This window comes from Stegostoma tigrinum, chromosome 2 (genome assembly GCF_030684315.1).
Source record: "Stegostoma tigrinum isolate sSteTig4 chromosome 2, sSteTig4.hap1, whole genome shotgun sequence".
Classification (NCBI taxonomy): Eukaryota; Metazoa; Chordata; class Chondrichthyes; order Orectolobiformes; family Stegostomatidae; genus Stegostoma; species Stegostoma tigrinum.
In genome coordinates this window covers 158,710,163-158,724,473 of record NC_081355.1, presented here as the reverse complement: position 1 = coordinate 158,724,473, position 14,311 = coordinate 158,710,163, and the positions used below count along the sequence as shown (strand labels likewise).

Here is a 14,311-nt window from a genome sequence, read left to right as displayed (position 1 = left end):
TGTCCTTGGGCCTCTACTGTTTGTAATTTTTATTAATGACTTGGATGAGGGGATTGAAGGATGGGTCAGCAAGTTTGCAGACGACACAAAGGTCGGAGGTGTCGTTGACAGTGTAGAGGGCTGTTGTAGGCTGCAGCGGGACATTGACAGGATGCAGAGATGGGTTGAGAGGTGGCAGATGGAGTTCAACCTGGATAAATGCGAGGTGATGCATTTTGGAAGGTCGAATTTGAAAGCTGAGTACAGGATTAAGGATAGGATTCTTGGCAGCGTGGAGGAACAGAGGGATCTTGGTGTGCAGATACAGAGATCCCTTAAAATGGCCACCCAAGTGGACAGGGTTGTTAAGAAAGCATATGGTGTGTTGGCTTTCATTAACAGGGGGATTGAGTTTAAGAGTCGTGAGATCTTGTTGCAGCTCTATAAAACTTTGGTTAGACCGCACTTGGAATACTGCGTCCAGTTCTGGGCGCCCTATTATAGGAAAGATGTGGATGCTTTGGAGAGGGTTCAGAGGAGGTTTACCAGAATGCTGCCTGGACTGGAGGGCTTATCTTATGAAGAGAGGTTGACTGAGCTCGGTCTCTTTTCATTGGAGAAAAGGAGGAGGAGAGGGGACCTAATTGAGGTATACAAGATAATGAGAGGCATAGATAGAGTTGATAGCCAGAGACTATTTCCCAGGGCAGAAATGGCTAGCACGAGGGGTCATAGTTTTAAGCTGGTTAGTGGAAAGTATAGAGGGGATGTCAGAGGCAGGTTCTTTACGCAGAGAGTTGTGAGAGCATGGAATGCGTTGCCAGCAGCAGTTGTGGAAGCAAGGTCATTGGGGTCATTTAAGAGACTGCTGGACATGTATATGGTCACAGAAATTTGAGGGTGCATACATGAGGATCAATGGTCGGCACAACATTGTGGGCTGAAGGGCCTGTTCTGTGCTGTACTGTTCTATGTTCTATGTTCTAAATGCGAACTGTTGCATTCTTGTTAAATGCAGGACTTACACAGCTAATGGTAGGGCCATGGACAGTGTTGTTGGAACAGAGAGACCAAGGGGTGCAGGCTCCTAGTTCCTTGCAAGTAGCATCACAGGCAGACAGGGTGGTGGAGGCGGCGTTTGGCACACTTGCCTTCATTGGTCAGGGTGCGAAGTATAGGAATTGGGCTGTCATGTTGTGGCTGTACAAGGCATCGGTGAGGCCAGTTTTAGAATACTGCATACAATTCTAGTCGCCCTGCTATAGGAGGGGTGTTGTTAAACCAGAAAGGATATTGTTACATTAGAGAGGGTAGTGCAGAGAAAAAAATAATGAGCATGTTGCCAGGACTGGATGGTTTGAGTTGTAAGGAGAGCCTGGGAGTTTATTCCTTGGAGCATCGAAGGCTGAAGGGTGATTTTATTGAGGTTTATAAAATCACGAGGGGCGTGGATAAGGTCATTTTCCAAGGGTAGGGAAGTCCATAATTAGAGGGATTAGGTTTGAGGTGACAGAGGAAAGACTTAAAAGGGACCAGAGGGGTAACATTTTCCACATATTAGGTGCTCCGTATATGGAACAAGCTACCGGAGGAAGGAGTAGAGGCAAGTACAATTACAATATTTAGAAGACGTTTGGACCAGTACATAAATAGGAAAAGTGTAGAGGGATATGGGCCAAATGCCGGCAAATAGGATTAATTCAGTTCAGGGAATCTGTATCAGGATGACAATTTGGGCTGAAAGGTTTGTTTTTGTGTTTTAAGACCATAACTTGAGAGTCCTAGTTGAAGATTCAGTTAAGGTTAACATGCAGGTTCAGTTGGCAGTTACAGAAGCAAATGCAATGTTAGTGTTCACTTTGACAGGGCTAGAACACATAGAAATAGAACATAGAACAGTACAGCACAGAACAGGCCCTTCAGCCCACGATGCTGTGCCAACCATTGATCCTCATGTATGCACCCTCAAATTTCTGTGACCATATGCATGTCCAGCAGTCTCTTAAATGACCCCAATGACCTTGCTTCCACAACTGCTGCTGGCAACGTATTCCATGCTCTCACAACTCTCTGTGTAAAGAACCCGCCTCTGACATCCCCTCTATACTTTCCTCCAACCAGCTTAAAACTATGACCCCTCGTGCTAGCCATTTCTGCCCTGGGAAATAGTCTCTGGCTATCAACTCTATCTATGCCTCTCATTATCTTGTATACCTCAATTAGGTCCCCTCTCCTCCTCCTTTTCGCCAATGAAAAACGTCCGAGCTCAGTCAACCTCTCTTCATAAGATAAGCCCTCCAGTCCAGGCAGCATCCTGGTAAACCTCCTCTGAACCCTCTCCAAAGCATCCACATCGTTCCTATAATAGGGCGACCAGAACTGGACACAGTATTCCAAGTGCGGTCTAACCAAAGTTTTATAGAGCTGCAACAAGATCTCACGACTCTTAAACTCAATCCCCCTGTTAATGAAAGCCAAAACACCATATGCTTTCTTAACAACCCTGTCCACTTGGGTGGCCATTTTAAGGGATCTATGTATCTGCACACCAAGGTCCCTCTGTTCCTCCACACTGCCAAGAATCCTATCCTTAATCCTGTACTCAGCTTTCAAATTCGACCTTCCAAAATGCATCACCTCGCATTTATCCAGGTTGAACTCCATCTGCCACCTCTCAGCCCATCTCTGCATCCTGTCAATGTCCCGCTGCAGCCTACATCAGCCCTCTATACTGTCAACGACACCTTCAACCTTCGTGTCATCTGCAAACTTGCTGACCCATCCTTCAATCCCCTCATCCAAGTCATTAATAAAAATTACAAACAGTAGAGGCCCAAGGACAGAGCCCTGTGGAACCCCACTCACCACTGACTTCCAGGCAGAATATTTTCCTTCTACTACCACTCGCTGTCTTCTGTTGGCCAGCCAATTCTGTATCCAGGCAGCTAAGTTCCCCTGTATCCCATTCCTACTGACCTTCTGAATGAGCCTACCAAGGGGAACCTTATCAAATGCCTTACTGAAGTCCATATACACCACATCCACAGCTCGACCCTCATCAACTTTTCTAGTCACATCCTCAAAGAACTCAATAAGGTCTGTGAGGCATGACCTGCTCCTCACAAAGCCGTGTTGACTGCATTTAATCAAGCCATGCTCTTCCAGATGGTCATAAATCCTATTTCTCAGAATCCTTTCTAACACTTTGCAGACGACAGACGTGAGACTTACTGGTCTGTAATTGCCAGGGATTTCCCTATTTCCTTTCTTGAAGAGAGGAATTACATTTGCCTCTCTCCAGTCCTCAGGTACGACTCCAGTGGACAGCGAGGATGCAAAGATCTTCGCGAGTGGCGAAGCAATTGCATTTCTCGTTTCCTAAAGCAGCCGAGGACAAATCTGGTCCGGGCCTGGCGACTTGTCAATCTTAATTTTTGGCAAAATTTTCAGCACATCAGCTTCCTCTATCTCTATCCATTCCAGCATGCACACCTGCTCTTCAAAGGTTTCATTCACTACAAAGTTCGTTTCTTTCGTAAAGACAGAAGCAAATAACTCATTTAGGGCTTCCCCTACCTCCTCAGACTCCACACACGAGTTCCCTATGCTATCCCTGATCGACCCTACTCTTTCTTTGACCATTCTCTTATTCCTCACATAAGTGTAAAATGCCTTTGTGTTCTCCCTAATCCATTCTGCCAAGTCTTTCTCGTGCCCCCTCCTGGCTCTCCTCAGACCATTTTTGAGCTCCTTCCTCGCCTGCCTGTAATCCTCTAGTGCTGAGCTTGACCCTAGCTTCCTCCACCTTATGTAAGCTACCTTCTTCCTTTTGACGAGAAGCTCCACCGCTCTCATCATCCAAGGTTCCTTTATCTTACCCGTTCTTGCCTGTCTCAGAGGGACATATTTATTCATCACTCGCAACAACTGTTCCTTAAACAGTCTCCACATGTCTTTAGTGCCTTTACCATGGAGCAATTGCTCCCAGTCCATGCTTCCTAACTCGTGTCTAATCGCATCATAGTTTCCTCTTCCCCAATTGAATATCCTCCCATTTTGCCTAATCCTCTCCTTCTCCATAGCTATGTAGAATGTGAGGCAGTTATGGTCACTATCACCAAAATGCTCTTCCACCACAAGTCCAGGGAAGATGGACAGGTCAAGGAGGTGGGATGAGGTTAGTAGGTAGATGGGGGTGCGGCTTGGGGTGGGAGGAAGGGATGGGTGAGAGGAAGAACAGGTTAGGGAGGCAGAGACAGGTTGGACTGGTTTTGGGATGCAGTGGGTGGAGGGGAAGAGCTGGGCTGGTTGTGTGGTGCAGTGGGGGGAGGGGACGAACTGGGCTGGTTTAGGGATGCAGTTGGGGAAGGGGAGATTTTGAAACTGGTGAAGTCCACATTGATACCATTAGGCTGCAGGGTTCCCAGGCGGAATATGAGTTGCTGTTTCTGCAACCTTCGGGTGGCATCATTGTGGCACTGCAGGAGGCCCATGATGGACATGTCATCTAAAGAATGGGAGGGGGAGTGGAAATGGTTTGCGACTGGGAGGTGCAGTTGTTTGTTGCGAACTGAGCGGAGGTGTTCTGCAAAGCGGTCTCCAAGCCTCTGCTTGGTTTCCCCAATGTAGAGGAAGCCACATCGGGTACAGTGGATACAGTATACCACATTGGCAGATGTGCAGGTGAACCTCTGCTTAATGTGGAATATCATCTTGGGGCCTGGGATAGGGGTGAGGGAGGAGGTGTGGGGGCAAGTGTAGCACTTCCTGCGGTTGCAGGGGAAGGTGCCAGGTGTGGTGGGGTTGGAGGGCAGTGTGGAGTGAACAAGGGAGTCACGGAGAGAGTGGTCTCTCCGGAAAGCAGACAGGGGTGGGGATGGAAAAATGTCTTGGGTGATGGGGTCGGATTGTAGATGGCGCAAGTGTCGGAGGATGATGCGTTGTATCCCTCTCAGTCTTCATCTCAGGCAACCAGCTTGTAACTGATGTCCATTTCAAGCCCACCGACTCCCACAGCTACCTAGAATACACCTCCTCCCACCCACCCTCCTGCAAAAATTCCATCCCCTATTTCCAATTCCTCCGCCTCCGCCGCATCTGCTCCCACGATAAGACATTCCACTCCCGCACATCCCAGATGTCCAAGTTCTTCAAGGACCGCAACTTTCCGCCCACAGTGATCGAGAACGCCCTTGACCGCGTCTCCCGCATTTCCCGCAACACATCCCTCACACCCCGCCCCTGCCACAACCGCCCAAAGAGGATCCCCCTCGTTCTCACACACCACCCCACTAACCTCCAGATACAACGCATCATCCTCCGACACTTCCGCCATCTACAATCCGACCCCACCACCCAAGACATTTTTCCATCCCCTCCCCTGTCTGCTTTCCGGAGAGACCACTCTCTCCGTGACTCCCTTGTTCGCTCCACACTGCCCTCTAACCCCACCACACCTGGCACCTTCCCCTGCAACCGCAGGAAGTGCTACACTTGCCCCCACACCTCCTCCCTCACCCCTATCCCAGGCCCCAAGATGACATTCCACATTAAGCAGAGGTTCACCTGCACATCTGCCAATGTGGTATACTGCATCCACTGTACCCGGTGTGGCTTCCTGTACATTGGGGAAACCAAGCGGAGGCTTGGAGACCGCTTTGCAGAACACCTCCGCTCAGTTCGCAACAAACAACTGCACCTCCCAGTCGCAAACCATTTCCACTCCCCCTCCCATTCTTTAGATGACATGTCCATCATGGGCCTCCTGCAGTGCCACAATGATGCCACCCGAAGGTTGCAGGAACAGCAACTCATATTCCGCTTGGGAACCCTGCAGCCCAAAGGTATCAATGTGGACTTCACCAGTTTCAAAATCTCCCCTTCCCCAACTGCATCCCTAAACCAGCCCAGTTCGTCCCCTCCCCCCACTGCACCACACAACCAGCCCAGCTCTTCCCCTCCACCCACTGCATCCCAAAACCAGTCCAACCTGTCTCTGCCTCCCTAACCTGTTCTTCCTCTCACCCATCCCTTCCTCCCACCCCAAGCCGCACCCCCATCTACCTACTAACCTCATCCCACCTCCTTGACCTGTCCGTCTTCCCTGAACTGACCTATCCCCTCCCTACCTCCCCACCTATACGCTCTCCCCCTGTCTTCTTTACTCTCCATCTTCAGTCCGCCTCCCCCTCTCTCCCTATTTATTCCAGCACCCTCACCCCATCCCTCTCTCTGATGAAGGGTCTAGGCCCGAAACGTCAGCTTTTGTGCTCCTGGGATGCTGCTTGGCCTGCTGTGTTCATCCAGCTTCACATTTTATTATCTTGGATTCTCCAGCATTTGCAGTTCCCATTATCTCTTAACGGATCCCTTGGTTCCTTCCCAGGAAAATCCTTCCCACTAGCTGGTCTACCTCTTGCTACTGCCTCACCTGCATCAACTCTCACCTCCGGTATACAGCTCAGGTTCCCACCCCCCCCCCGCCATACTTGTTTATACATACTAATGTAGAAGGTAGGAGCAGGAGGCGGCCATTCGGTCCTTCGAGCCTGCTCTGCTGTTCTTCACAATCATGGCTGATTGTCCAACTCCATAGCCTAATCCTCCTTTTTACCAGTAACGTTTGATCCCATTCACCCTAAGTGCTACATCGAGCTGCCTTGTGAATACATTCAATGTTTTTGCTTCAGCTACTTCCTGTGGTAATGAATTCCACAGGCTCACCACTCTCTGGGGGACAAAATGTCTCCTCATCTCCGTCCTAAATGGTCTGCCATGAATCCTCAGACTGGGACCCCTGGTTCTGGACACACCACCATCAGGGACATCCTCCCTGCATTTACCCTGTCTAGTCTTGTTAGAATTTTATAAGTGTCTCATGAGCTTCGCGCTCATTCACCTAAACTCTAGCAAAAACAATCCTAACCTCATCAATCCTCATATGTCAGACCCTCCATCCTCAGGATCAGCCTGGTAAATCTTTGCTGCACTCCCTCAAGAGCAAGAGTATCCTTCCCCAGAAAAGGAGCCCAAAACTGCACACAATATTCTAGGTGTGGCCTCACCAAGGCCCTGTATAACTGCAACAACACATCCCTGCTCCTGTACTCAAAACCTCTCGCAATGAAGGCCAACACACCATTTGCCTTCTTTACCACCTGCTACACCTGCATGCCTACCTTCAACGACAACAACAAAAACAAAGTTGCTGGAAAAGCTCAGCAGATCTGGCAGCATCTGTGAAGGAGAAAACAGAGTCAACGTTTCAGGTCTGGTGACCCTTCCTCAGAACTGATGGTGGCTGGGAAAACATCAGTTTATATGCAGAAAATAGGAGGTGGGTGGGGTAGGGATTAAATGATAGGATAGAGCCCAAAGAGAGAGAAGTGCAGTTGGACAGGCAAAGGAGTTGCTAACGATCAGGCTGGGAGGGTGAATAGTTGTTAATGGGGACTGTGAGTGACTAACAACAGGGGGTGTGTAATGGCAGGCTGTGTGGTAACAAGGCCCGGTGTGTGGGGTTGGCGGGGCTGGGACATGGGAGAGTTTAGGCCCTAAAATTATTGAACTCAATATTGAGTCCGGAGCGCTGTGGGGTCCCCAAGCGGAAAGTGAGGTGCGGTTCCTCCAGCTTGCATTGGGCTTCACTGGAACACTGCAGGAAGCCAGAGACAGATGTTGGCCAGGGAGCAGGGTAGTGCATTGAAGTGGCAGACAACAGGTAGTTCAGGGTCTTTTTTGCAAACTGAACATTGACTTCTGTGATAACAAAGTGTGGAGCTGGATGAACACAGCAGGCCAAGCAACATCTTAGGAACACAAAAGCTGACGTTTCGGGCCTGGACCCTTCATCAGATGCTGCTTGGCCTGCTGTGTTCATCCAGCTTCACACTTTGTTATCTTGGACTCTCCAGCATCTGCAGTTCCCATTATCTCTGATAGACTTCTGTGAAGCGGTCACCAACTCTATGCTTCAATTCCCCACTGTAGCGAAGACCAGATTGTGAGCAGTGAATGCAGTAGACTAGATTCTTGGAAGTGCAGGTGAAGCGTTTGGGCCCTTGGATATTGGGGAGGGGGGTGGACGTAAATGGGCAGGTGGTGCACCTTCACCGGTTACAGGGGAAGGTGCTGTGGGCTGTGGGGAGGTGTTGGGGATGAGGGAAGTGTGGACCAGGGTGTCCTGGAGGGAATGGTCCCTGCGGAAGGTGGACAAGGGAGGGGAGGGGAATGTGTGTCTGGTGGTGGCATCATGTTGGAGGTGGCAGAAATAGCATCTGACGATCTTCTGGGTGTGGATGCTGGTGGGATGGTAGGTGAGGATGAGGGGAACCCTATTGCTGTTGCAGGAAGGAAGAGAAGGGGTGAGGGTAGAAGTGCGGGAGATGGGTTAGACCCGATTGAGGGTCCTGTCAACAACAGAGCTATGGGATCCTCGTTGAGGAAGAATGTGGACATTTTGGAGGCTCCCTTGTGGAAGTTGGCCTCATCAGGACATATATGATGGATACAGAGGAAGTGAGAGAATGGGATGGAGTCTTTACGGGGAGTGGGGTGTGAGGGTGTACAGTCCGGGTAGCTGGGGGAGTTGGTGGGTTTGTAATGGATATTAGTGGCCTGTCTATCCCTAGAAATGGAAACAGAAATGTTGAGGAAGGAAAGGGAGGAGTCAGAGATAGACCACGTGAAAGTGATGGCAGGGTGGAAATTGGAGGCGAAACTGATGAAGATTTCCAATTCCAGACGAGAGAGGGAAGCAGCACTGATGATATTTGCTTTTTTTTTTGCTTACCTTCAGTGTCTGGTGCACAAGACACCCAGTCCCTTTGCACACTCCCCTCTCCCAATTTACAGCCATTCATGTCGTAATCTGCCAAACTGTTTTTGCTTCCAAAGTGAATAACCTCACATTTCTCCAAATTATACTGCATCTGACATTGATTAGCCCCTCACCCAACCTGTCGATGTCATGCTGTAGGATCTCTGCATCTTTGTCACAGTTCACCCTCGCACCCAACCTGGCATTATCTGCAAACTCTGAGATGTTACATTTTGTTCCCTCATCCAAATCATTACCATATGTTGTGAATAGCTGTGGCAGCCCACAGTTACTGCTTGCCAATTTGAAAAGGACCCATTAATTTCTACTCTGTTTCCACTTTGCCAGCCAGTTTTCTATCCATCTCAATACATTCTGTTCAATCCCATGCGTTTTAAACTTGCACAATAATCTCTTATGTAGGACTGTGTCAAACGCTTTCTGAAAGTCCAAATATACCAAATCAACTGGCTCCCCCTTGTCTACTCTACTAGTTCATATTCATAAAATTCAAACAGATTTGTGAACCATGATTTCCCCTTCATAAATTCACGCTGACTCTGTCTGATCCTGCCACTGCTTTCTAAATGCCCCATTATGAGGTCCTTGACAATGGATCTGAGAATTTTCCCCACTACTGACATTAGTAGAGATGTACTGCTGAGATTGTGTAAGACTCTGGTTAGGCCACATTTGGAATATTGAGAGCAGTTTTGGGCTCCATATCTAAGGAAGGATGTGCTGGTGCGAGAAGGGGTCCAGAGGAGGTTTACAAGAATGATCCCGGAGATGAAGAGCTTGTCATATCAGGAGTAGTTGAGGACTCTTGAGTCTGAGTTGAGAAGGATGAGGGAGGGATCTGACTGAAATTTACATAATGTTGAGTGGGCATGGGGAAGACATTTCCATTAATAGGAGAGACAAAGACCCGAGGGCACAGCCTCAGATTGGAGGAACGACCTTTCAGATAAGGTGAGGAAAGAATTCTTCAACTGGGGGTGTGGTGAGTCTATGGAACTCACTGCCGCAGGGGGCTATGGAGGCATTGAGTATACTTAGGGCAACGAAAGATAGGTTCTTGGCAAAGAGATCAAGGGTAACAGGGAAAAGGCTGGAGAATGGGACTGGGAAACATATCGAATTTTGTTATCTCGGATTCTCCAGCATCTGCAGTTCTCATTATCTCTGGAAAACATATCAGCCATGTTTTAATGGTGAAGCAGACTAGAAGGGCCAAGTGGCCTATTCTGCTCCTATATCTTATGGCCTACTGGCATTATCGGTAGCCTATTAATCCAGAAATCCAGGTAATGTTCAAGGGATCCAGGTTCAAAACCCACCAATGCAAGTATGGAATTAACAGTCTAACGCTCACTATGAAATCACTCTTATTTGTTGGAAAAACCCATGTGATTCACTAATGTTCTTTAGAGAAGGAAACTGTCATCCTTACCTGCTCTGGCCAACATGTGACTCCAGTCCTACAACAATTTAGTTGACTCTTATCTGCCTGCTGGGAAATTAGAACCAGAAACGCCCACATCCTGCTGATGAACAAAGTCAAATAGGCCGTTGCCTGTCTATTCTGGGGATTAGCTCTCTCAATTTTGGCACAAGGTGATAGCCCGGAGAATGCTGTTGTTTTGGGTGCCTAGGTAATGCTGTGTGGTCTGTTAAGATTTTTGATGGGACTTTGTAGTGGGTAGACACAGCTGGCTGGTGTGCTGGACCACTTCAGAGGGCAGTTAAGAGCTAACCACATTGCTGCGGGTCAAATTACTCACATTTCGGCCAGACCAGGAAAGGATGGCAGACTTTCCCCTGAAAAAGGGCCTTAATGATCCAAATGACTTTTTACACCAACCAACAATGGTTACAAGGCCACTGTTAGAGTAATTTCTTATCTCTCGGGGCTCTGGTTCTTAGTTAAGTGATGTACTGTTATATCTCGCAAAAAATACCTACCTCAGCTGCACCTTCCTACTGCATCTCCATATCCCTTAGTGCCCAAATATCAATTAACTCTTAATCTTAAACATGCTGAACAACTGAGAATGCATAAACCTCCAGGTTATAGAATTGTACAGGACAGAAACAAGCCCTTCAGTCCAACTTGCCTTAGGTCAGAGAATTCCAAAGATCCGTCATTGTCCGAATGAAGAAATGCCTAAACTCCATTGTGCTTCTTACTCTGAGACTGTGACCCCTGCTCCAGATCTGCCCTAAGGGATCATCCTTCTTGCATCTACCCTATCACAGGGTTTTGTAAGGATTGTTTTTATTTTCAAATGAGGTCAGCTCTCATTCTTTAAACTCTTGGAAATACAGGCCTAGACTTCTCGGTCAAACCATCCTTCCTGAGGCAAAGGGACCAAATCTTCCTCATAGCATCTACCCTTTCAAGTCCCTTGGGAATTTTCCATGTTTCTGTTAGTTGCAGCGAGAGGGTGACAGCCCCTTTGCACCCAGCAAAGTCACGCAAACAGGATAGATCCACTCTTTGAGAAGTTAGCCACGGGACATATGTTGCCCAGGGCACCAAGAAAAACACAAGCTTTTGTTCAAAATGAAGAGGAGACACTTGCCAAGAGGCTTCTGAATCTGAGGTGAGACGGAAACACACAAAGCCTGGATGAAACACTAAACAGCAACCTCTGATTCCAGGCAACACCATCAGGTCAGGTGAGAGAGGGAGGAAACGGGGGAAGGGAGTGAAGGGCAGTAGGGTTGGAGAAGAAATGGAGGGGTGTTTGTGTGAGCATGTGGGAGTGGAAACAGAAGGGGAGGGGAGGACACAAACATTTTGGGAGGCTTTGCCGAAGACCCACCTCAATCAGCTTCTCACACGCCAAAGCAACATCGGGCTCAGTTTCCCACTTGTGGTACTCTCGCAGAATAACGTAGGTATTCTTTTCCTTCACCACCTTACGCCCACTTCTCGTCGCCATCAGCTACAAGTGAAAGGGAGATTTAAACAGAGATACCGTGAGACAGAGACACATCCCAAAGCCGCTGTATTTTCTGATCGCATGGAAGAATAAACGTGGTCACGGCAATTGTATGGTCAAGGGGAAAGGATTATTAGCCTTTAAGAGCAAAACATCAAACAAACTCAGGACAGGACCAGCACAATGTTAAATACGGAGTGAACTTCCTCTAAACTTTAAAATGAAAGTATGGCTTTCTCAAATATCCCATGGACAGGAACAGCACAGGGTTAGGTATAGAGTAAGGCTCTCTCTACACTATCCCCCCAACAATTGCAGGACAGGGACAGCATGGGGCTAGATACAGTGTAAAGCCTCCTCTACTCTTTCCCCATCAAACACTCGCAGCATAGGGACCGCGATAGGGTTAACCCTAACCCTATCATAGCATGGGGTTAGATACAGTGTAGAGCTCCCACTACAGTGTTCTCATCTAACATTTACAGGATAGGTACAGCACACGGTTAGACACAAAGTAAAGATGCCTCTAACCTTCTAAATAGAAATCAAAGTTACCCCAATACTATTCCCAACAAACAAGCCCAGGAAAGGACAGCACAGGGTTAGATACAGAGTAAAGCTGCCTCTCTACTGACCCCATCAGATACTTCGAGGACAAGGGCAGCATGGGGTAGGAGGAAACAAAAATAGAAATAGCTGGAAAAACTCAACAGATCAAGTAGCAACTGTGGAAAGAAGGCAGAGTGAACATTGAAGGTCCAGTCGCCCTAAAAGGGGGTGTGATCCCCGTCATGTTTATCTTGTCTGTCTCCTAACCCAGATTGACACCACACAGCTGTCCGAGGCTGGAGAAATACCAGCTCAGCCATGAAACACTAGCACAGTAATGAGTCCCTGAATTGGTCACCATGTTAGGGGAGATGATGACAACACCGAACCACGTGGATTCAAATCCCATCCTGGTAACTGGTGGGATTTTTTTTGTTTATTAAAGAGATGAGGGTGTCAGTGGCCGGGTGAGCATTCATTGCTCATCCCGGGAGCAGTTAAGAGTCAGCCACATAGCTGTGGGTCTGAAGTCACATATCGTTCAGGCCAGGTAAGGATGGCAGTTACCTTCCCAAAAGCACATTAGTGAACCAGATGGTTTTTTTCCGACATTGACATTTGATCCTTGGCAGGATTTGAACCTGGGTCCCCAGAATACTAAGATAATAAAATGTGAGGCTGGATGAACACAGCAGGCCAAGCAGCATCTCAGGAGCACAAAAGCTGACGTTTCGGGCCTAGACCCTTAATACTATCTGGGTCTCTGGATTAACAGTCCAGTGAAAAGACCACTAGGCCATCACTTCCGCTGGTTGTGATATTTGAATTCAATTCATTAACCTGGAATATAAAGCTAAATCCTGCAACAGCTGGGATTGCTTTCTAACTATATGCTGTACCTATCCTGGGAATGTTTGATGAGGACACTGTAGTGGGAGCTTTACTCTGTATCTAACCCAGTGCTGTCCCTGTCCTGGGAGTGTTTGATGGGGGACAGTATAGAGAGAGCTTTACTCTGTGGGCCACAAAATAATCTTCAAATGCTGCTTTTAAAATCTCTCTCGTCTGCTATTCTGAAGTACTTCCTAATCTACCTGTTCAGACATACTATTACACACCTCTGGAGCAGGTAGGCCTTGAATATGGGGTTCCTGGCTCAGAGCTAGGGCCACTGCCACTGCGCCACAAGAGCCGTCTTCTGCCATCCTTTCCCTGATGGGCTTCCACAGCAATGTGGTTGACTCATTAATGGAAGCAAATGCCCATATCCCAGAGAAAGAATAAAGCCACGTTTTCTTGACACTTATTTGCCTGTGAAACACTTGGAAATGTCCTGAGAGAGCGTGATGGCCTCAACACACATTCAAGCCTTTCCTTCAGTACACCTTGCCCAGCAGGTACACACCAGGTTGATGGCCTCCAGCAGCATTTTGCGGATGTCTGGGTCCCTCTCACGTTGCTTGTCTTCAGGAAGATACTGGAGGTCCACAGGCAGGCCTACATCAGAAGACAGGAGGCAGACGCGAATTATTCAGGAACAAGATGTGAGGTATCACTGCTGACTAACAATGCAATCCACTCTGGAAACCAGAATTGAGGAGGACATTTCAAATGATGTCAATTAACTGGTGCTGCCATGTCACCCTTGAGCCTGCCCCTTCAAAATCCTGTGCAAACAGCCTCAACTTGAACCAGCTTGTCTCACTATTAACCCCCTGCACCATGTGTTTAACACAGAGGTATCCTGTCTTCCCCTATCAGCCTCCAAACAGAATAAACTCTCCATTCTCCGTCATTCAAATCTTTACACTGCTCCGCACACACTCCCTCCATCCCACCCCAGTGGAGTATAAAATGTCTCTGGCTCTTGTAGCACAGTAGGAGTGTCTCTAACTCCGAGTGACAGTGCTGCCTTCAGGTCTCATCTGCTCCAGAGGTGTGTAATAACAAGTTGATGAGAAAACAGAGGAGAAATGTCTACATGCCCCAGTGATGGGTCAGACTTATTGGAATGTAG

The 14,311-nt window shown here is 48.1% G+C and overlaps 1 protein-coding gene across 2 annotated transcripts in view; it reads right to left on the bottom strand.

The window, feature by feature from the left end:
- hgh1 (HGH1 homolog (S. cerevisiae)) overlaps positions 1 to 14,311 on the bottom strand; it is a 31,081-nt gene that overhangs the window by 6,037 nt on the left and 10,733 nt on the right. For both annotated transcript variants that reach the window (XM_048559154.2, XM_048559163.2), the window contains exons 5-6: positions 13,700 to 13,791; positions 11,626 to 11,748 (exon numbers count right to left, since the gene is read on the bottom strand). In XM_048559154.2, the coding sequence (XP_048415111.1) occupies positions 11,626 to 11,748; positions 13,700 to 13,791 (215 nt within the window). The remainder of the gene's footprint in view (positions 1 to 11,625; positions 11,749 to 13,699; positions 13,792 to 14,311) is intronic.